At 45.5% G+C, this 21,501-nt stretch overlaps 11 protein-coding genes across 11 annotated transcripts; 5 read left to right on the plus strand and 6 right to left on the minus strand.

The window, feature by feature from the left end:
* Positions 1-200: 200 nt before the first annotated feature.
* On the minus strand, positions 201-544 carry GLAREA_01042 (uncharacterized protein; the record flags this gene model as incomplete). The annotated part of the gene is made up of 2 exons (XM_008085800.1): positions 201-335; positions 383-544. The coding sequence occupies 2 exons, from the start codon at positions 542-544 to the stop codon at positions 201-203; spliced, it is 297 nt and encodes a 98-aa protein (XP_008083991.1).
* An 802-nt stretch (positions 545-1,346) lies between these two features.
* Positions 1,347-2,565, minus strand: GLAREA_01043 (NAD(P)-binding Rossmann-fold containing protein; the record flags this gene model as incomplete). Its single annotated transcript, XM_008085801.1, has 3 exons — positions 1,347-1,816; positions 1,867-2,289; positions 2,394-2,565. 3 exons carry the CDS (start codon positions 2,563-2,565, stop codon positions 1,347-1,349), a joined length of 1,065 nt encoding a protein of 354 aa, XP_008083992.1.
* A 369-nt stretch (positions 2,566-2,934) lies between these two features.
* On the minus strand, positions 2,935-9,136 carry GLAREA_01044 (ARM repeat-containing protein; the record flags this gene model as incomplete). Its single annotated transcript, XM_008085802.1, has 2 exons — positions 2,935-3,414; positions 3,467-9,136. The coding sequence occupies 2 exons, from the start codon at positions 9,134-9,136 to the stop codon at positions 2,935-2,937; spliced, it is 6,150 nt and encodes a 2,049-aa protein (XP_008083993.1).
* A 190-nt stretch (positions 9,137-9,326) lies between these two features.
* GLAREA_01045 (YebC-like protein) lies at positions 9,327-10,314 on the plus strand (the record flags this gene model as incomplete). Its single annotated transcript, XM_008085803.1, has 2 exons — positions 9,327-9,645; positions 9,707-10,314. The coding sequence occupies 2 exons, from the start codon at positions 9,327-9,329 to the stop codon at positions 10,312-10,314; spliced, it is 927 nt and encodes a 308-aa protein (XP_008083994.1).
* A 293-nt stretch (positions 10,315-10,607) lies between these two features.
* GLAREA_01046 (uncharacterized protein) lies at positions 10,608-10,832 on the minus strand (the record flags this gene model as incomplete). The annotated part of the gene is made up of 1 exon (XM_008085804.1): positions 10,608-10,832. One exon carries the CDS (start codon positions 10,830-10,832, stop codon positions 10,608-10,610), a length of 225 nt encoding a protein of 74 aa, XP_008083995.1.
* Positions 10,833-11,284: 452 nt separating this feature from the next.
* Positions 11,285-12,194, plus strand: GLAREA_01047 (ClpP/crotonase; the record flags this gene model as incomplete). The annotated part of the gene is made up of 3 exons (XM_008085805.1): positions 11,285-11,453; positions 11,498-11,513; positions 11,570-12,194. 3 exons carry the CDS (start codon positions 11,285-11,287, stop codon positions 12,192-12,194), a joined length of 810 nt encoding a protein of 269 aa, XP_008083996.1.
* A 181-nt stretch (positions 12,195-12,375) lies between these two features.
* GLAREA_01048 (uncharacterized protein) lies at positions 12,376-12,939 on the minus strand (the record flags this gene model as incomplete). The annotated part of the gene is made up of 2 exons (XM_008085806.1): positions 12,376-12,658; positions 12,710-12,939. The coding sequence occupies 2 exons, from the start codon at positions 12,937-12,939 to the stop codon at positions 12,376-12,378; spliced, it is 513 nt and encodes a 170-aa protein (XP_008083997.1).
* Positions 12,940-13,223: 284 nt separating this feature from the next.
* On the plus strand, positions 13,224-14,482 carry GLAREA_01049 (uncharacterized protein; the record flags this gene model as incomplete). The annotated part of the gene is made up of 2 exons (XM_008085807.1): positions 13,224-13,342; positions 13,390-14,482. The coding sequence occupies 2 exons, from the start codon at positions 13,224-13,226 to the stop codon at positions 14,480-14,482; spliced, it is 1,212 nt and encodes a 403-aa protein (XP_008083998.1).
* A 434-nt stretch (positions 14,483-14,916) lies between these two features.
* On the plus strand, positions 14,917-16,065 carry GLAREA_01050 (NAD(P)-binding Rossmann-fold containing protein; the record flags this gene model as incomplete). The annotated part of the gene is made up of 6 exons (XM_008085808.1): positions 14,917-14,962; positions 15,045-15,278; positions 15,371-15,654; positions 15,727-15,776; positions 15,828-15,984; positions 16,036-16,065. 6 exons carry the CDS (start codon positions 14,917-14,919, stop codon positions 16,063-16,065), a joined length of 801 nt encoding a protein of 266 aa, XP_008083999.1.
* A 194-nt stretch (positions 16,066-16,259) lies between these two features.
* Positions 16,260-18,131, minus strand: GLAREA_01051 (Metallo-dependent hydrolase; the record flags this gene model as incomplete). Its single annotated transcript, XM_008085809.1, has 4 exons — positions 16,260-16,847; positions 16,895-17,010; positions 17,071-17,940; positions 17,993-18,131. The coding sequence occupies 4 exons, from the start codon at positions 18,129-18,131 to the stop codon at positions 16,260-16,262; spliced, it is 1,713 nt and encodes a 570-aa protein (XP_008084000.1).
* A 2,333-nt stretch (positions 18,132-20,464) lies between these two features.
* On the plus strand, positions 20,465-21,443 carry GLAREA_01052 (Acyl-CoA N-acyltransferases (Nat); the record flags this gene model as incomplete). Its single annotated transcript, XM_008085810.1, has 2 exons — positions 20,465-20,855; positions 20,902-21,443. 2 exons carry the CDS (start codon positions 20,465-20,467, stop codon positions 21,441-21,443), a joined length of 933 nt encoding a protein of 310 aa, XP_008084001.1.
* Between the last annotated feature and the right edge of the window lie 58 nt (positions 21,444-21,501).

Below are 21,501 nucleotides of genomic sequence, written 5' to 3' on the forward strand. Positions count from 1 at the left end.
TTCAGATGGCTTTGTTCTAAATCTGTCACATCATGCTATAATATTGCTTGGGATTTCGAGTAGTTTACTCGAGGTAGAAAAGTGCTTTTAGTTTTCTGAGAAGTTCTATGCGATGAATCTCCCACATGGACTTTCAGCATGTTTCCATCTCTCGATCCTTTGCGTATAAAAATCACAATCTCATGAAGCTTCATAATCCATCAACCATATTCAACCCCCCTCGCCACCCCACTAACATCAAGAAAAACTCTCAACCTCTCAGGCTCATAATCACAATCCTGAAACATGCCCGGACCAAGAAACTCCACCATCGCTGGCCATCTAATCTCAGGCTCCTTCACCACAATCAGGAATTAAAAACACGAGATGCCGGACCACATACGTTTGAATCTTTCAGCTGGTAAATACCGGATGCATCGACGAGCTGGAAGGTCTTGCCTAGGAGCCGTTCTTTCCATGTTTCGAGGGGTAGATGGGTTTCCGGGGTGGAAAGCACGGTGGTGGTTTTTTGGGCGCGTGGTGAGGAGGGGGGAGTGTTTGGCATGGTGGGGGGTTGAGAGGTTGTGTGGGAATTTTAGAGATTGGCGGGGATATTGTTGAGAATGGGTAGAGTTATGGGGAGGGTTGAGGGTGTTCTAGTCGAATGGCCAGAATGATGAGTAGAGTTGGGGGTTTTCTAGTCGAATGGCCGGTGTAATGAGGAGAATTGAAAGGTGTTCTAGTATGCTCCGCGTGTTTGACGTCTGAAGCCTGGTGTTGGTGGTTCCCCTGCTTTTCTGCCGAACTTATTTTTGGTGGTGTTGTTAAGATTGCTCGTGAAAGTGGCGGTACATGCACGTACAATAGGTCAGTATTGGATGAAATCTATCAAACTCTTTAATTCGTATCTCTTAGTCACGGTAACAAGCCGAAACGATTCGGACCCAAATCCCATGTTTGTAAATCTCGATAGTCTTGTGAAGTATTTATTTTTATGCGGTCCATTCCAAAACGTATATTTTACAGGTTGGTTCTGACCTCCTTTCCACACCTACACACACTGAACTCAACTTGACCATTCTCTCCCAGACTCGCGGTGGACAAAATAAACGGTAGTCGAAACACGGTATTTCTTCGATTATGTTGACGAAATATCGTCGTTTAGTGGATTAATTTAGAACAATATAAGATATTTTGTTAATTGTCTTAACTAAATAAGACTTCTTACGCTCTATTCGAAGTATTCTTATTTAGTCCAAGATTACTAGGCAGGTGACTGGCACTTATTTTGTCCTCCGCGAGCCAGAGTGCTGGAAAAAGCCAAGACCTGACGTTTACTTCTAAAGAATCGGATTTCCCTCAATTCTTCAGGCAACCTTAATAACAACCTTCCCAAAATGCCCCCCCTTAAACAAATACTGAAGTCCCTCCTTCGCCTGCCCAAACTCCCAAACACGATCCACAACCGGCCTCACCCTCTTCCCCTCCATAAAGCGATTCATCTCCTCAAATCGATCCTTTGGACCATTCAAAATGCCTTTCAACGTCACGTTCCGCATTAAAGCAAGCACATTAGTATTAAGTCTATCCCCGGGGGCATCTTCTTTGCCAGAAAGATAGCCGATGCAGTTAATGAGGCCGCCGAAAGCGACGCAGTTGAAGGAGCGGCGGAGGGTGAGAGCGCCGCCGTTTTCAAAGATAATGTCGGCGCCTTTGTCGGAGGTGTAGGAGAGAACTGAGGAATCCCAGTCTTTTGTGGTGCTGTAGTTTATGGTGTGATCTGCGCCGAGCTCTGTGGCGTGAGTGAGTTTGGTCGGGGAGGATGAGGTTATGATTACTGTATTTTGTGAGTACTTGATGGACTTTATGATTCAATAGGAGAAATACCTTTATAACCCAACGCCTTCGCCAAAACCAAACCCATAACCGCAACACCCCCAGTCCCCTGAATAAGTACCGTCTGACCCTTTGCATCCAAATCTCCCATCGGTTTCATCCCATTCAACGCCATCCACGCGGTCAACCCAGCAATGGGAAGCGTACACGCTTCCTCATTGGTTAGATAATCTGGCTTTTTCACAAGACCTGAAGCGGGAAAGACGCGGTATTCTTGGAGACAGCCTTCGAGTGGTAATCCGAGGCCGGATTTCATATCCTCGGCGACGATTTGTCCAGATTGATGGCTTTGGTTGAAGATGCTGAGGACGCGATCACCTGATTTCCAAGTTGAGGAGTTGGAGCTTACGATTGTGCCGCAGATATCTGAGCAGGGGACTATGGATTTTGTAGGACCGCCAGTGGTTTTGTGATCTGTAAATTTTTAGAATTTGTTGGCTTGTTGAAAGGTGTTTCGAGTTGAGTTGGAAGGAGTGTTTTAGTTTGATGTAATTCCCAAGTTATCGCTTTTCACTTACGATTATATAACCCCATCACAACCTCTGTATCCCGATAATTCAAAGCAATAGTGTTAATTTGCACAAGCACTTCATCATCACCTGGAACTGGCATTTCTGATTCTGTTTGTTTGAGGTTTTCGAGACCATCTTGAGCGGAGATCCATTGCTTGTTTTTCGAAGCAGGAGCCATATTGGGCTATGAAAACTATTCGATAGTAGGTACGACAGCGTAGAGGGAAATCTATGTTGATCAATTGATGAAGTAGAAAGCTCAGGATTGGTGATGAAATACTGAAAACAATCAAACTGCCCCACCATAGCTCCTCGGAAAGCCGATGGATAAGAAGTGGGGGATAACGAGTCATGCTAGAGCTTCAAGTGCCGTGAAAACGATCGGGATACGAGTGACGATGACTAATGAATTAAACTGTATGACGTCCATCGCTTCCTCGTTTTCAGAAAAGAGACATGTACTTCGTAGAAATTGGTAGACTCATCTAATTGATTATTAATTTCAAACAATATTGTGTTGGGTATCCGTTTAACATATCGCCGACTATCAACCACCAAAATTCATCCGCAGCGCAATTGTCGGTTCTCTGCCCTCGCTATCGGCATTTTCAACATTCCTAACAGGACCACTCTTCCTGCCGGCAACAATGACACTCTCCATGAAGCTCTTCTGCCCTTCATTTAAGCTTCCCACTACAGCTCTGAATGCAGTCTGGTCATTCGCAGCGAGTTCCAGAAGTCTACTGCTTGTTTCCTGGTAGACACCTTCCCCTTCCTTATTCGCACGTGAGAGTAATGTGGGCATAATGACTGACATGGCGAGACCTTTTTGCGAGCCATTGAGAGTTGTGACATAAGTCGAAAGCGCATGAGATACAAGCGATCTGGCGTTTTCCGGGTCTTCTGTTTCCGTCGTTACGAACGCAATGAGACGAGGTAATAAAAATCGGGCGATGCTCTGATCAGCAGGAGTTTTGGGTGACTGGAGAAGGAGTGATCGAATACAATTGGCAGCCACTTTTGCGGTCTGTGATATAATGGTCAGCTGAAGAATTAGGAATTAAATTTAGTGCACTTACCATGCGGTCACTAAGACAGTCCACGACTTCTTCTAGAAACCTTGCAACAAGTGGCTCGCTAGCTGACATGTAGTTCTTACCACTCGTCAGGAGTAGGGTAGAGGCTAGCAGGGTATTTTTGACACAAGGCAGTGATGCCTCCGTTTCGCGTTTCTGGGCGTTAAGGTAAATCGACAAAAAACGCTTGAGGCACCCTTGGATTTGAGTGAGATCAGTTTCTTGAACGTCCCGTTTGCTCTGTCTTGGTGAAGATATGCTGCTGATGAAGCGTTTGAGGATAGGCAGAGATTGGGGAACTACTACAGCCTGACAACTTGCTGTGCCTAGCACAGTGGCAAATATGTGAATGATACATGCGTGAAGGTCGGTCTTGATAATAGAGGGGAACACCTCGGAGGCATCCACCAAAGCGTTCATTGCAAGCCGAACAAGCAATACGGCTTCATCTGTCATCTGGTGACGAGCCGGTTGCCTAGCTTCAATGAGATTTGGCAATAAGCCTGCAAGTACAAGGACAATAATGCGGGTGAGTTCAAATAATTGTTCGATGTCCTCCGACAAATCTCCATTTTCAGGATCCGATCCTTTCGTGGCGGAAGGATGAGATATACAAAGTCCACGGGCAATTTGGACAATGACTCCCTGTACATCTAAGCCTTCGGTAAGTACCAGACGATCGAGGAGATCCATAGTCTCTGAGAAAATCGCCTCGCGATAGATCGCGTGTCCAGAAACACTTGGGTGAAGGATCTTTTTCAAAGCCTGGAGAATTTCCAAGGTTTGCTCTTTAGAAGCGAGTGCATCGCTTCCTGGTCTGGCCACCAAAGCTTCGAACGCGATACCAAACAGGACAAAGAAGAAAGCTACCGGCTCATCTCGATAGTTGATGTCGTTGCCTTTTGAGAGCCCATTAGTGGCTGGCGCATCAGTCTCCTTCCCATCTAAGGCGTTGAATACAAACTCGCTGTCTTGTTCAATCAAGCTAGCAATCGCATCAACCAATTTTAACCAAGACTCTTGATAGAACCTCAATAGTGTCTCGCGGTTAAGAGCAGAGTAGATACTATCCAAACTACCTGATAAGGACGGAGGACCTAAACTCATTGAAATGTCTGGTTCAAATCTCAATCGTGCAAACTCTCTAAGCGATGCAAGCCAAAGTGGTGTAAGGGTGCCAATATAAGGCTTCAAAACATCAATTAGATATCGTTGTTCTGTGCTGGCAACCTGAAGCTCGGCCCAAGCTGAGAAGACTGACATCTTCACCATCACTTGGGCGTTAGAGCTTAGCCCTTTAAGGTCACCAATAGACGCGACTTCAGATTCCGTTGAAAAGTTCTCCAAAGCTTGCACGAGCGTCTTTAGGATACGTCCCATGCGATCAATGTCAGTGACAATACCAGTAGCTATGAAAGCTGCGCAGACATTGACAGCTTCAGACGCCAGTTCAGGAGAAGAGTCCGCTGCAAAAGCGGGTGTGAGGGCAGAACTAATCTGAGCTTGATATTGCTCTAATAATGGTGCTTCAGAGAAATCCGGATCCGGTGTTTTGCCAAACATTTTGAGGACTGCATCAATAATCTTGAGGCCCCAGACGCGTAGCTCAACGACATTTGACGTTGAAGCAGAAAAAGCCATACGAATGACGTCTGCAACACGCCTTTGTAGAGCCATTTCAGCAGGTGTCGTAGTATCTGCAGACGAGGCTTTGCTAACGAGCAGAAACATCTCGCCCAAGCAACTCATTGCGAATGTTCGAACTTGCCATCTCAGCGGCTCTCGTCCGGAATCAGTTGCGGTACCTTTATCGTCTGAGACCCCTCCAGCAGCAGCAAAGCCAGCAACCTCTTCATCTTGCAGATCTGGCACGGCGCTTACTTTCGTAGCTGCTGCAACGGTATCCTCGGCTTTTGATCTCGTCATTGTCAGCACTCCCTGGCATCTCTGTAACCATCGAGCCGTTTCTGAGAGACAGGACTGCTGCATCCAGTTTCTGATGACATTTCGGATGCCATCATGACTTGGCTCAGAATCAAGTGCCAGCCATAATTCATCCTCGAATCCGTCTTGCGCTGCTTTTACCACATCCTCAGAGTTACGCTTCATCAGATTATATAGTCCATCGATTGCAATATCCCTAAGCTGCGGATGGATAGAGTTGAGCTCCTTCTGCAACAAGACAACGTAATCATTGAAGACCATATGACCTGGTGCGTATAATGCAAGATGTTCGAGACATTTCAAATTGCCCACTAATACTTGTGTGGAAGTTTCGGCTTGGAACTGGCCCATTAGGTTTAGAATCAAATCGCGAGTACTTGTCATATCCTGTAGATCGGGTCCTAACACATTGATCATAGAGTCAACACATCTTGAGATACTGGCAGTCGTTGATAGCTCCAATTCTAGGTTTGATGTTGGTGCCGATGCAACTGACTCGTTGTGTGTGTCAGACACATACATTTGAGAAACAATGGCCAATGTATTGGAGACATAGCCAGAGAACGTGAGGCCCGCGGAATCTGCAACACGAATCAATCCTTCCAGGGCCCAGTAATGGACTGTGGGATGAGGATCTTGACACAAAGACATCAGCACCCCCGTAATGGTCTTCAAATGAAAACCAGCCGCCATGCCACCCACTTGGGAGTGGATACATCCCAGTGCCATAGCGCAGCCTGCTCTGGCGGTTGGCTCTCTATTTGCAACAATCGTGTCGATCAAGTATTTGATTTCTGCATTTGTGTATGCATTGCCGGAACTGTTACATAGCCGCGCCAAAGCCTCGTATCCGATGCTACGAACATACTGATCGGTATGGATAACGAACGGCCGGATGAGTTCCTGCATCAATTTCTCGACAGCCAGATTACCAATATCTCCAGATGGAGATTGGGTCTCTTTTGTAGCCACCTTCAAGGCAGAAAAGAGAGCCGTAGAAATGTTGACATTCATTGCAGCTCTGCGTCCCGGATCCCTTTGTAGCGAACCCGCCGACATAAAACTTGTGACTTGTTCAAGAATACTCTCTTGTATTTTGGCCGGCGTAAGAGGAAACGCAATAGCAAACAGCTGAATGGCTATATTGACAACTTCAGTGGCAGGCGGATCTGGCAGAGATTCAATGTCTTCTAGTGTTCCTAAGTATAAAGACAACGAATCGTGCTCCAAGGAGTTGCAAATTGGGGATAGTAGAACATTTGAAATTGCAGCATCATAGCCTGTTGCGCCCGCCCACTCATCTTGCTGGCCGTCATGCTGATTTGGAAGTCTTTTGACTTTAAAGCCGCGGACCATCCCGGTAACACCAAAGCCACAATTGTCACCAGTATCCCAAATGGTGTCAAATGTATTGGCGGAGTTTGCGATGGAGGAACTCAGTGTACTGGGAGTGTAGTTCTCTGGGTCAGCAAAGAAAGAAACAGCAAGCGTTAGCAAATTTGATTGGATCAAAGCCTCGCTGCCACCAGCAGGACTGAGATTGACTAATTTTGTATAACACTGTAGCACCCTCCGCTGGACCATCAGATCCAAGTCCTGCAGCTGCAGCGAAGGCGTCAGTCGTTGAGTTATATCTTCGGTTGTCTTCTTTTTGGGCATAGTTTTAAGAAATGCGCTTGTGTTTTGAAGCATTGCAGCAATGCGCTTGGATACATCAACGGTTAATAGCCGACTGTTGAACTGCAAGAAAGCCAATATAGAACCAAGAGCGCACTCTCTGACATGTGTCAAAAAGGATGACTCGAGATAACTTCGTTGTGAGGTGTTGTCCTTCGCTAATGGTCTCGGCAGGGCATTTTTCCACAGGAGCAGCAGTTGGGAGAGATGTATTTTGACAAAGTTGGGGCCCAACGACATGAGACCACCTATTAAAATCCAAGCCACTTGTATCTGTGTGCTGGATATCCGAAGTTCAGACTTACTGCTAGATTTCAGTAGGCCTGTAGCAAGTGACAAAACACGACTATTGACATCAACGGAACCGTACAAAGGTTGCAATGGAGCCGTGCTAATCATTGCCGCAAGGCCATTCGCGTAACCAATGCATCTGCGAGGTGAGTTTCGCCCCGTACTGAGTAATGTCAGCTCCCTGCTAACACTATTCATACAGATTGTTAAACAAGGTAACAACTGCTGAGGACATGCCAGAGCGAATGTCCGCAAGCAGTGCGATACAAAAATTTGGACGGTATAACTTGGATGCTGAAGAACTTGTAGCAAGCCATCTCGACAGGACTCTGCGAAAGCATTTGAAGCGGACCCAAGCGTTTTTACGAGTGATGCCAAAGCGCTTAGAACTGCAATTAATGCATGTTTCGATGGTTCTGGACGCTCCTTGATGACCTGAGGATAATTCTTTAGAATATCGTTTATGAGCGCTTTGGCAGCATCGATTTGACCAGCCTCTCCGAGAATTTTTGCTCCAATGACGTCTTCCAATATGATTTGAACAAATCTTCGAGTCGTCAGTAGTCGGTATCTATTATTTGTAATATTTGCGTGACTCAAAACGTCAATTGTGAGATGATCCACAATTTTCATATAGGAGGATTCCACCGTCCTTTCACTCAGGCTTTTCACGATCCTGGTGTAGCACACAGCAATACCTGCTCTCGCTCTACTGCTAGTCGAGAATTTGGTGTAAAAATTGGAAAGCTGGCGCAGCATATCCACCAGTGTGAAAACAATGACCTGACTTTTCTTCGGGCCAGGACTCTCGGGCCTTTGAATCTCCTCATCATCGGCTCCAATCATGGTGGGTTGGCGCTTCGTGTTGGTTCTCTTGATCTTTTTGATTTTTGGAAGGTCATTTTCCAAGAAAGGGGTCTCTGAATAGTTTTTGACCATACTTTCAGCTAAACAATCGCCAGCGCCTTGCCGTACAGATGGAATAGGCGAGTCTATGGCCTTAAAAACAGCCGCCTTGAGGTTTTCGAAGTCGCTGCTGTTATCAAAATATGGAGTATGTGTCGATAGCATTTTAAGACAATGGCAAGCGGCAATCTGTACGAGTGCTGATTTGTCGCCGGAGGAATATGCCCTTGCCTGCTTCCACGCATCTCTTGCCATGGCTTCGTCCATGCTTCCCTCTATCATTCTGGCGATTTTCCCCCATGCCTTAAATATGGCCGCTCGCAAACCAGCATTGTTCTGCGCATACTTGAGCAACTTCAAAAGCGCCGAACATGCCAAAGGGTGTAGTCCAATCGCGCTGTCCCCTGCCGCGGCAAAGACATCTCCTAAACAGTAGACAGCCGCATGTTTTAGCCTCAGATCCCCTTCAGCTTTTGCCTTTCCACTGCTTATAATCCCAACCAAATCATTAATCGTTTCAAACAAGAGTTTCCTGTCGCCCTTTCCAAGTATATGTGCAAAACATCGCCCGAGATTGTTGCGAATCACCCTCGTCGGGGGAGGGGCAGCAAGATTGAGAATCTGAAATAGCTCCTTTTTGAGATAAAGTTGCTGCGCCGTACAGTCGTCAGGTTCGAGACTTTCGACATGTTTCGTAAGAGTCGAAACGAATTGTAGAAGGTAAATGTCTTGCTTTTCGGAAGGTAGCGACTGTAGCTTCTTGACATCTAGTTCAGGAGTAGAGGCCAGCTCTGATCGCGAGGGTAAGGCAGCTTGGGAACCATTCGCAATACTGGGGAGGTTTGTTGAGGACATTGACACGTCGTTGGGGAGTCGGAGAGGACGTGAGAATGATTATTGTTTTCGAAGGGATTTGGCAGCGAAGACGAGGAAATGTTCCAATAATACCCCAGATTGTCTACCCACGGAAAAACCCCGGGTCAACTCTTGCTGTCTACCAAAATATTGTTGATCTTGAAATCAAGCAACCAGAATACAATTTGCCATGGCGAGCTTTTCCAGAGGACTACGGTCCTATTCTGCTACCATCAACTCAGGTTGCTCACGATGTCTCAAATTTTCTACAACGTCTTTCGTTCAATCAGGTCACAGTCGTTGGTCAAAGATCAAACACGAGAAAGGAGTTACGGATCATAGAAGGTCCAAGGCAAACGGGATCCTGGCGCAAGCAATCGCATATGCCTCCAAAGGTCTCACACCTTCTGCCCTTGGTACGATATGGACTGCTGACAGTAATGTAGTTGGAGGTCCTGATCCGAATTTTAATTTTGGACTAGCTCACGCGCTGGTGATCGCGAAGAAAGGTATATGATGGGGTATACACTCCTCAGCACGATCAATTGCAGCAAGCTTACAAAAATTTAGCTGGATTCCCGAAAGCTAGCATGGAGGCAGCAATAAACCGAGGCCAGTCCAAGAGTTCTACTGGTGCTGCACTGAGTAATGTTGTTTTGGAAACGATGGCGCCAGCACAAGTTAGCATGATTATCGAAGCCGAAACGGATAATTCCAAACGTACTCTCGACGAATTGAAACACTTAGTAAAGAAGGCCGGTGGGTTGTCTACATCCGCAAGTCATCTGTTTGAGAAGAAGGGGAAAATCACCTTCGAAGAGCACGAAAATCTTGGGGTTGATGATGTTCTGGATGAGGCTATAGAGGCTGGCGCCCTCGACGTAACGCAGGACGGAGGAATTGTCGTATGGACAGAGCCAAACAATACAATGGCTGCAGCCGAAACTTTGACAGAAAAATTGGGCTTGAAAGTCCAAACCGCAGAGATTGTGTGGGACGCCAACGAGGAGACGAAATCGCCTTTGGATAATACAAATCGAGAGGCAATAGCAGCGCTGAAGCACTTCCTCGATCAAGTACAGGACCATGGGGATGTCTCGGCAATATATGCAAATGTTGCACAAGGAAACCTGAGTGACGATGAGTGGGAGGAGATACAAGACAGGCTGTATTCATAGACCGATAGAGAGATACCTAGACCATTAGATCTGTAGATTAGATGTACACCGACTGTAATTATAAGATTTTAGTGGAGCATTTCCGTCTTGCTTATTATCAACACCACTCGTACGCCTTTGCTTTCCAATCCCAAACGCCCTAGAATTGTACTTCAGAGTTCCTCAGCTTGCCTCGTATCTTTTGTTCGTACATATCGCATATGCGGTTCCAGAGTCGTAGATGCCGCGCATGCGCGATCTCTTTAAACCCACAGCTTCAAACGCGACGCATAGTTCTTTCACTACCCCATAAATCATGAATCGCCCGCAGAGCTATCGCCAGCTCCTTTACCCTCAGCCTTCAACCTCTTATCCCTCAAATATAATCGCCTCTGCCGCAACCTCTCAAGCTCACTTCGTATCTCATCTTTCTCGAACGGAATCCGATTCGTTTGCTCAGGCTTGGGCCAAAACCCAGGAACGGCGAACTGGTTATCGAGATTGGTACCGTAGTAATACATGATTGCGATTGGAAACATGATGTACATGCCAAACTATGATCAGTGTTAATTAGGACGGCGCAAGATTGTGGAGGGGCAAATTGCACAAAGCAGATCAGGGGAAGTGTACTTTAAAGACTTCCAGATTAGGACCCCCCATGTTGAGAAATGGCAGGAAGAGTCGTATATTTAGAGGTCCAGTTCTTTAGTTCGTGTTGCGTCTTGTCTTCCCTCAACAATGTCCTAAATGTGCTTGTATCAAGTCGTAACGTTCGAAAAAGATCCGATTGTACCTGGGCCCACAATTCCGACAGTCGACCCTTGTAACACTTTAAGCCAATCATCGTCGTCAATATCGTACCGAGGCACGCCGGATAACGTCTCTTGCTTGGGAGACTTCCCCAGATTTGGAGGTTACTATTACTCTCCGCCTTCTTCACAAATATTTATCGACATAGTAAATTCAGACAGATCAAAGATATATATACATCATGTCAGATTCAGTCACAGTCGAATACAATGGCAAAATTGCTGTAATCACAATCGATAATCAGAAGAAGCTCAATGCTTTAAATCAAGATGAATATTACCAGCTGGCTAAGTATATGAGGGAGGTAGCAACACATGATGAGGTATTTGTAACAGTGTTAACAGGGAAAGGTAGGATGAGCATTCAAAAATATTTCACGGCTAATTCTTCTCAGGACGATTCTTTTCTGCGTAAGTTTCATGGACTCTAGTTTTATATGTATCGACGAATCCTCATACAAATCTAGAGGAGCAGATGTAGGCATAAGCAGAGACCAACCAGATGGCACTGATTTAGCCCGGCATTGGCTGAAGAATTTCGTAGCCAATAATCTCAACATCACACACGCCTTCTACACGCATCCTAAAATCCTAGTCACCGCACTCAACGGGCCTGCGATTGGGCTCTCCGCTGCCCTAATTGCATTCTCCGACTTCATCTATTGCGTTCCTCACACTTTTCTTCTCACTCCCTTCTCCAGTCTTGGATTGGTCGCTGAAGGAGGAGCTTCGAGGGCCTTTGTCCAACGGCTTGGTATCAGCAAAGCGAATGAGGCACTCATTATGAGTAAGCGAATAACTTCAGAGGAATTGTTGCAAACCGGTTTCGTCAACAAGATATTCGAATGCGGCAAGGGCGATGACGAGAAGTTCCGTAAACTAGTATTTGAGGAAATCGAGGATAGACTAGGTGATCATCTCATTGGAGATAGCTTGACTAAAATCAAGGCGCTGATCAGGAAGCCGGATAGAGATATCTTAGACGCGCAAGGTGTTGCAGAGGTCTTCGGAGGCCTGGAAAGGTTTAATGCCGGGATTCCACAGGAGCAATTTAGGAGGATTGCAAGTGGGGAAAAGAAGCATAAACTATAAGCCAATATTAGAATATCAATGCGTCAAACACCCTCTATCCCGCACCTTTAAAGCCATGGGAAGCCTGTCCTGAAATCATATCGTACGTAGACTGAACAAACAGCCGCCAGCCCAGTTGCTTATTTTATTGCGGTTGGACACCCTTATTACTCCTTACGCCCCAATAAACCCAATGAACTGCTCATCTATCATCATCAAGACGTCCTTCTTTCTCTAGGGTCTCCATCCTTGCCATACGCTTCTCGTCGTTCTTCTTCCAGTGACTTCCTTCCTCGTAATTCTTGCTGATACCCAGAGCGCTCCTGAACTTGTTGTCCTGCTTTATTTTCGCTTCGGCAAGTTCGTGTACCTGATGCATTTTCAGACCTTTCGCACTGGTGCCTCCTCCTTTGCCTCTCTCCAAAGCCTGTAACAACTTCTTTCGAAGTGCTTCTGTCTGTGTGTCAATCTCTTCTTCGTCAACGCTACACCAATTGTCAGTAACATGATATTTATAGTCCTAGAACGAAGCATACCCCTCATCTTCAAGCCTGTCCCTCAACTCAAACACTTCTAGCTCGACCTGTCGTTTCCGATCGTGTTCTAAAATTTCCTTGTCTGGTTGGCGGGGTCGATGCCTCATGCTGTCGATGTCTGTAGAGTAAGGTTTGCCCTGGTCGCGGTGTCGGATATGTGCAAGATTTCGCTGCACATAGCCAGAGGTGCCACTGCCGCGAGGGGTCGAAAGCCCAACATTTGATGACATGGTGATAATTGCAAATTGGTTTCGACTGATTGTCGTCCTAAAAATTGTCTAGATCCTAATAAGTTGTCCCGCGACACATGCGAGGTGGGCCGGATTACGGGACGGTGTGCTAGGCGGTGAAGTTTCTGACGCATCTATTTTTGCCCCTCGAACGCATGGAATATGACTCTTTCGAAGCCCATTCACAGCGCTATTCCCATTTCTCTTAAATCACTTTTTCTCTTTTCTTCAAATAGATCCTGTAGAAGCCAAATTTATCTTTGAAATCTGGTAAAAACCACAAAATGCCTGCTCTAGAGGTGTCAAAATCGTCTGAGGAACCACAACCATTAACCCAACTGCCTTTTGGTCCAATATCTCGATCTCATATACTTCACTGCTCCTACGATTATTGGCATCCTAAGTATGAATTTCCTATTCTTTAACGACACATATGCTAACATGTTTCAGGTATCGCAGCTCAACACTCAAATCGCGCATAATTCCTTTGTCGCCTGCTTTCCTCTCTTACCTCCGCGCAGATGGTATTGTCCTACCTTCCGAAACACCCACAGCAAATCCAAATGCCACAGACAATACCACAAGCGACGGCTGGGACGAGGATCCGGATCCAGATCCGTCCCTCGAATTTCTTGAAATTCACAATCAGATTAGAGAAACTATAGCAGAATTGGGAGGTCTTGTAGCTCCAAAGCTAAACTGGTCATCGCCCAAGGATGCGACCTGGATTAGCATGACCAAAAACTCTATGGAATGTGCAACACCAAACGACATATATCTCCTTCTCAAATCCTCTGATTTTATTACACACGATTTAGAACATGCCTTCGATGACTGCGACGAGGATAACTCCTTGAAGCAGGAAGATATCAAGTACGTTTTGGTATTGAGGAAGTGGTTCAAGGCAAATCCGTCATGCGAATTTCGATGTTTTGTTAAACAGAGGAGAATAATAGGGATTTCTCAACGAGACTTGAATCATTTCGACTTCTTATTTCCAATGCAGGACCACATTCGAGATACAATACTAGAATATTTCGCCAAAACGGTCAAGACAACATTTCCAGATGACAATTTCGTGATGGATATATATCTTCCCGACCCCTACGATAAAGTAAGACTTATGGATATAAATCCTTGGGCACCACGAACTGATCCGCTGCTGTTCTCCTGGTTGGAGCTACTCACGATGCCACTTCCGGCGGCATTGTTGGGTGTACCTGACTCGTCTGAAAGCCCTGCGCTTCCTATTTCCAGTAGTGACGAAGATAGTCAAGACGAAGATGTGGAAGAAGTAGAATGGAAACCCGAGCTTCGCTTGGTGAGGAAAGATGACCCAGAAGCATATAGCTTTGCAAGTCCACAGTACAGCGCACACAAGCTACCAAAAGACGTTGTAGACGCAAGTCTAGGTGGCGAGAGTACTATGAGAGAATTTGCGGATCAGTGGAAGAGAATGATGGATGGTGGCGTCGACATGCAAACAACGGAGGAAGACGATGATAGCGACGAGGGCACTATTCAAGTAGAGCCTGCAACTTGAATAAACGGAATTTTACAGCAAGCTTTGATGGATCTAACGTTCTTCCTATGAGCAATTCTCGGTGAATCACAGTATAATGTGCTTATGATAACCAACAGTCGGACATATCCACAATCTATAAGAAGATATGGTATCTTCAAACACCTTATTGTAAGCTGATCTAAATAGATCAAATATGCCTTGTCTACTTTCAGATTCAAGCTTATTTTTCATGTAGGCGTAGGTACAGCTGAAGTTACAGTAGTGGGGAGTCGGATCTCCGCTTTATCGCCCAGTCTAATCCTGCCCCACTTGCTTCCCGTCATCACAATTGAACAAAGTGAAGCTCAACTTGGAGAAGAATTCGCAATCTATTTCTCCAGACTCTAATTGATTATATTTTTACTTTTCATTAAAGATTAAAGCAAACATTTGAATCTCGCTTCCAGAAAATCATGAGTCAATATACAGGTGTCGCTCTAGTAACTGGCGCTGCTTCAGGTAACCTTAATGTCTCTCATCTAGCGGGTCTACTTGATATAAATTTCTGGTCTCCATTGTTCTCGTACTAAATCATAATCAGGCATCGGTCGAGCGACTGCAATAGCATTCGCCCAAGAAGGATGTACCAAAATCTCAATCTGTGACCGCAACCTCCTAGGTCTCCAAGAAACCCAAACACTCATCTCAGAAATCTCAAAAGATGTAGATGTACTGGTGATAGAAGTCGACATGCTAGAAGAATCTCAGATTGATAATATGGTGAAGAAGACGGTGGAGAGGTGGGGCAGAGTGGATTATGCTGTTAATGCTGCTGGTGTGTCACAACTACTCTCTACATCTCCTCACTTCACTTAAACACAACATAAATGAAAAACCACCTGTTAACTAAGGATTGAATCCGCAAAGGCATCATAGGCAACAACGCCCCCTCAACCCAAACAACCGCTGCCCAATTCGACCTAATAACCAACATCAACTACCGCGGCACCTGGCTCAGTTCCCGCTTCGAGATCGCCCAAATGCAAACCCAAACCCCGCTGGAATGGGGCAACGGCAAGAAGCGTCAGAAAGTGAGAGGCAGTATCGTGAATATCGCCAGTCAGCTGGGTTTGGTGGGAAGACCTGACGCGCCCGCTTATTGTGCGAGTAAGGCGGCGGTTATTGCGTTTACGAGGGGTGATTCTATTGATGTAAGTACTTGGTGATTTCGGGAGGTTTGAGGGGGCTTAAAGGGGTTTAGACTTGAGCTGATGAGATGTTAGTATGCGAAAGATGATATTAGGGTTAATTGTGTTTGTCCGGGGGTTACGGAGTAAGTCTTTCTGTTTCTTCTGTTTCTGATTGTGCTAAGTGATTTGAATAGGACGCCGATGACGCAAGGAGAACCTAAGTTTAGGGAGGCGCTGAAACCTGCCATTGATATTGCGCCTATGAAACGGATGGGTACGCCAGAGGAGATTGCTGATGCGTGTCTGTTTTTATGTGGAAGTGGTGCAGGGTTTGTTTGTGGACATGCTTTGGTATGTTCTCTCTCAAAAGTGATTGAAGGGTTTTGTTAACAGAATGTTTAGGTTGTTGATGGCGGGTACATCATAAATTGAAGACTGTTGTTGTTTTCAGATTGATAAAAAGTTGTTCGAATTATAACGCCCCTAGCTGTTGAAATCTAGGCTCAATCTACCAGATGTTAGTCTTCTAATGTCAATTCCGTCTCAGTGCTCAATTGACCCCAAATTCCAAACTCCACCGTACCCGGCCAAAAAGAATCCAATCCAATCCTGCCAGAGCACAGGGTTCAAACACCAGTCCCAAACTCCGTGACAACCCACTCACAAAAGCTCTCCCACTCAACCTTCCACTCCTCCATTCTCTTCGCTCTGACACCAGCACTTTCATATCCCTTCTCAACACCCAAGTTCCACTCATCCTCACTCTCATCTTCAAACGCCGCCCACCTGATGCTATTCTCCGCCAGGCTTCCCAGCCCCTCAATCCCCAAATCCTCCCATCCTTGAATAGCCTGCCAAAAGTCATGACTCAAGCCACTCGTTCCCTGTCCCAACAGTGCCGGATCATCATTGCTCAATGCAGCCTTTACACCTCTGCTGATGAGTGCAGGGAGAGGATGAGACATAATACTCGCCGAGTAGCGAAGTACTTCGTTGGATATAGGACATGATTCCACAAGAATGTTCTGCTTTTTACACTGGTCTATGAGCAGAGGGTGCTTGTAAAGAGAGAATGCGTGGCCGAGACGTCGACTGCGCAGGAGTATTGCGGTGTATAGATTCTGATCAGTGGGTGTTCCGCAGCCAACAGTTTCGCCGGCGTGGAGAAATAGGGGGATGTTGACTGCTTGGGTCTTACATTCTTCTTGGAACCACTAATCGCTTTTAGTAATACAGATTTGTACAGCAAAATAAAACTTACGAGAAGCTCTGGTGTGAGCGATTCAAGCGTCCGGCCGGGATCCTCGTGTCCGACTAAGTCATAGCCAGAAATAAGATCAGGGTACAGCTTCTTGAGTCGTATGCAATGGCTCATGTCTGTTAGAGAATCAGCATCTCCTCCATTATTATGCAATTTGTTTGTTAATCTTCATTCACCTTGAATAATCTTCTCAGTCGGCCAAAACCTCAAAGATGCCCAAATCATCCTTGCACCCCAAAATCCACGTCCAGCGTCACTGGATTTGAACTTCTCAATCTCCTCATTCAGTACACCAAGAAGTACATCTGGATCATCGCTGGCCTTTTCAGCTTTCTCGACGGTAAAAGCAGTAAACGGCGCCGACCGAAATTCGACCCAACGAACCTCATCTGCCACCAACGTGGTGAAGAACTTCTGCAGGAATTTTCTCATAATTGGCTCATAGTAAACAACGCCAGTCAAGATCGAGAACGCAGAATTTAACTTCCGCCAAACATCATCAACTCCAAGATGATGTTGAATAGACTCTGTTTGGGTCACGGAACAGCGATCTTTCATCCATGCAATGAACCCTTTGCGACCGGTCTCTGGAAAAGAATCTGCAGCGACAGAAGTGGGAATCAACGAGCCTGGAACATATCCTGCGCTCCAGATCGATTTCTGCTCCAGATGCGCAGAGCCGGAGTAGACATATCGAATTCCAGCCTTGTCTCTGACTGAATCGTCAGTAAGTGGGACATCCGAAGAGATGCACAGTCCCTCAGTCTCTATTGCTTGCGCAAAGACCCACTCTAAGTCAACCATAGCACCTAAATGGCAATGCAAAAGTGCGCCTTTTGGCATTTTCTGGATGATCTTCCATAGCTTGGTCGACTCTAAAGCTGGTTTGGCGATGTTGAACATCATTCCAGGGAATAGCTCTTCGGGGTTCAACGATGGTGTCGCAGAGGTTGACCATGTTGATTTGAGTTCCTCGGATCGGATATTGGAAATGATTGAGCTGGCTTTGATGGCTGTAGGAGAAAGCGCAGCTCGAAATTCATGATCTAAGAATTTATAAGTAAATGCAATGACCACAGATATTGTGGAGTTACTTACCACTTCTTTGCAATCTCTCATTTGACATGAGTGTATTGCGAGCCTCCACAAATTTCTGATAGGAAGGATGAGTCAAATTTGGAACACCTTCTTTTGAGAGTAAATCATTCCCAAAAGACTTCTCGGATTCTCCTTCCATCTTGGCTTAAGTATGGCGGCTTCACGTTATTTTAGATGTCAAGCATAGAGCTTGGAATCAGCGTCTCAAAAAGCGGCTAGTGTCAAGATAATTAAGATAAAAGTAAGCGTTCGCAGGTACATGTAAGAGTGGATGCCACTATGACTCATCTGATGTTTTATTGTGGGTCACCAACATATCCTGTACCTTTTTCGTTTGGTAGGTAGCCAACAATGACAAGCTGACCTGTTGAACAAAATACCTCTGCGTTTTCGTTATGCTCACGTTTCTCCCCAGGTCGCAATTGAATTGAAATTCAATCATTAACTGCTCAACTCAATATAAGGCTCATCGAGGAGATATTCACTCCTAAGACAATTCCCATATAATCAATTCCATAAATGCCCGTTTGGTAGGGCCTTGCGTGCGGATAATTGCATATCAAAGCGGCTTTCAATGATAGTCCTCTGGGCCATACTTGAAATCCGCAAAAGAAGAAGAAAAAAGCTCCAGAACACCAGCCAATGCACACATCGCAAAGAAGAAGAGATAGCATATCCTGTCGTTGTATGTAGCATTGGATTTCGCTTGTGCAACAAGTTCAATGAGAATTGCTTCAGTGCACGATAACTTTCCCTTGCGCAGGAATCGTCGTACCACTCGATTGTTTTTCACGCAACCGTCTGTTCGTAATTTCAACACTGTATAATCTCCTCAATGAGATAGACAAAATAGATTCATGTCAATCAAATCAACATAAATATATATCTAAAATGTCTTCACCTGGAAAATAGATCTGTGTTTCCGTGGAAGACATTAGCATTTCGTGAGTCAAGCAAGTTAAGCACCGAAAACAGGGGTAACTATGCAGAAGGCCAAAGCAACGTATCAATGATCGGAGTTTTTACTACTTAGATTTCCCATCATCAAAACACCGATACAACGCAAATCGAGCCAAAAAGCCAGAAGCGTTGTCTGCCGGATGTATAGTCAGATGTCTGAAGCGGGATACGTGCCTCAAGCTCGCTCCATTCTCAAACCTGACACTTGGCTAGATTCCAAGAGTCACGTCAAGAGTAAGGAGCACGCCGAATGTAACGAAAAAAGCTACATTCGCCAGAGCGTAACTACAAAGCACGCAATGCAATACTCGAGAATGAAAGTAGAGATGGCTTCTCCAATGCTTGAGACAATCCCCAGAAGGCAGTGATTTTCAAAATAAATAATTTGTAACTTCGGGGGGTTTTGGGAATACATTGACATGTGGAATATGATGCACGCTTGCAGAAAACCGGACACTACATAAAGAAATCTCGGAGGTAATTGTTTGATTTCGACAGGTGCAACCAAGACTCTGTCCCAACTGCATAGGCAATAATTGTACCTCTCAGAGATACGAGAGTTAGATGAGGATTGCTGGACGATGGCCTTGCATATGTCGCCTGGTATTTCCTCTAACACAATTATTAGTACGGCACTTCATGTCTAGAAATATCAGGTCTTCCACTCACATACATCGGTACTGATATAGTTGAATTACTAAGCTCCGTTTCTGTTAAACGGCACAGGCACTTCGAGTATGAACATATCCCTGATCATAAAATACAGAACAACTTGGGAAATAAATGAAAAAGTTGCTTCCGGTTCTTTAAGCGTGCCTAATAATTGGTGGCCTACTCTAGGCGAACGGGATATATCTTAAGTAGTGGATACATATCAATGCTTCCTGGCAGTCAAAAAGTACTACATCTCTTGCACTGTTTTCCCCTATTTTTTAAATGGATGACCGCCAATCTTTTGACAGTAGTGCAGTCCTGCGTGCTTTTGGAGGTTAAGGCAACCAGCAAACTCAAGAGCCGATGGAGCATGGCAGTCATCTTGCCACCAAGCGAAATACCCTTTTTATCTCCGGAACCGAAGAAGAAAAGTCTGCATGCTGTGAATTTGTGCGTAGCATCGCTGTCAATAACACGTCGAAGCGCGGTTCATGATAGCAAGAACGCGACGACGTTGAAGGAAATCAGACCCACTTCTGCTCCGTGCTTGCTCACGTGACTTTCTTACCCCATTTCCGACTCCATTCATGCATCGTCTTTCTCACTTCCAAGGTTCCTGCGGAGTGAGCATTCATGCTATCCGAAGCTTGTAGCAAAAGGAATTGTTTTATCATTGGGCAGAAGACTTAGCCAAAAGCTCATCGTCATTGCAACCCACCATCCTTATGACTTTCTCGACGACTCGCATATATTCAGAACTATATTGCCATCTACGAGCAAACACTCCCGGCTTTCAAGTCAGCTTTTGACATCATTTTTGGATATTTTGAAGCTAAGGGAAGACTTCCGGTTAGCACAATGCAACAGACCCATGCAATTAACACAGGATCAGTAAAAGACTTGGATAAGGTTTGGCAGATGTGGCAGTACATCTTTCCCAAATGGTCCATTGACCGTCTACGACTTCAAGCCATACTATCAAGTCCGAGCGCTAGACTATATATCCATGAGAAAGGGTTCTGCCTTGCATTCTTTGTCAGCCCAAACGTGGCTAAGATTGCTATCATGGGGGTATTGCCTACTTACAGAGGTCATGGTATTGGTACAGCTCTATTAAAGACTGCTCATAAAATAATGAGCTCAGAGTGTGCTTTGAGTTCCTTTGGAATTGGCTCTGTTTTTCCAAGGCTTTGGCCTGGAGTTCCGATTGATTTCCCCCAATCTGACAAAGACTTCTTCATACACCGAGGTTTGTTCCATAATCCTAGCCATCAGTGGTTTTAACTGGGATTTAGGGTTTCGGAAGTCACTCTCTCCAACGGCGAAGGACCTGTACAAAGATATCAGATCGAAAGTGGTACCCGAGAATATTATGGAACAGGTTTCAAAAAGTACCTTGAAATTCTCGCCTTGGTCTAAAGAGTTTGAAGAAGAGTGTCTTAGGAAACAGAGAGCGAATTTTAAAAATATCGGATGGGTCGAAGCCTACGAAAGACTTGCCGCAGCGAATCAGCATCACGAAGTTATGGTGGCATTCGACGAGAACGGCATGCAGGTGGGTTGGACCTTGATGTGCTCACAGGAAGCTACCGTTACCAAGACCTTTGCATTTATGAACTTGTTACCAGCAAAAGAGAAAGCGGGCCTGATAGGCTGTGTTGGTGTTGATGAGAGTGCGAGAGGGAATGGAATCGGTCTCGCACTTCTCGTCAAGGCGATGGAGAACATGAAAGAGCGTGGGATGGAAGGTGTTTTCATTGATTGGGTTGTGATCAGAGGCTTCTATGAGAAACTTGGTTTTGCGTCCATCTGGGAGTATGAGAATTACGAATGGTGAACAGGACAAGGTTCATCCTACCCGTCTGAATCACTACCAGTAACGGTTTTTGGTGAAA

Source organism: Glarea lozoyensis, assembly GCF_000409485.1.
Source record: "Glarea lozoyensis ATCC 20868 chromosome Unknown GLAREA3, whole genome shotgun sequence".
In the NCBI taxonomy this organism is placed as follows: domain Eukaryota; kingdom Fungi; phylum Ascomycota; class Leotiomycetes; order Helotiales; family Helotiaceae; genus Glarea; species Glarea lozoyensis.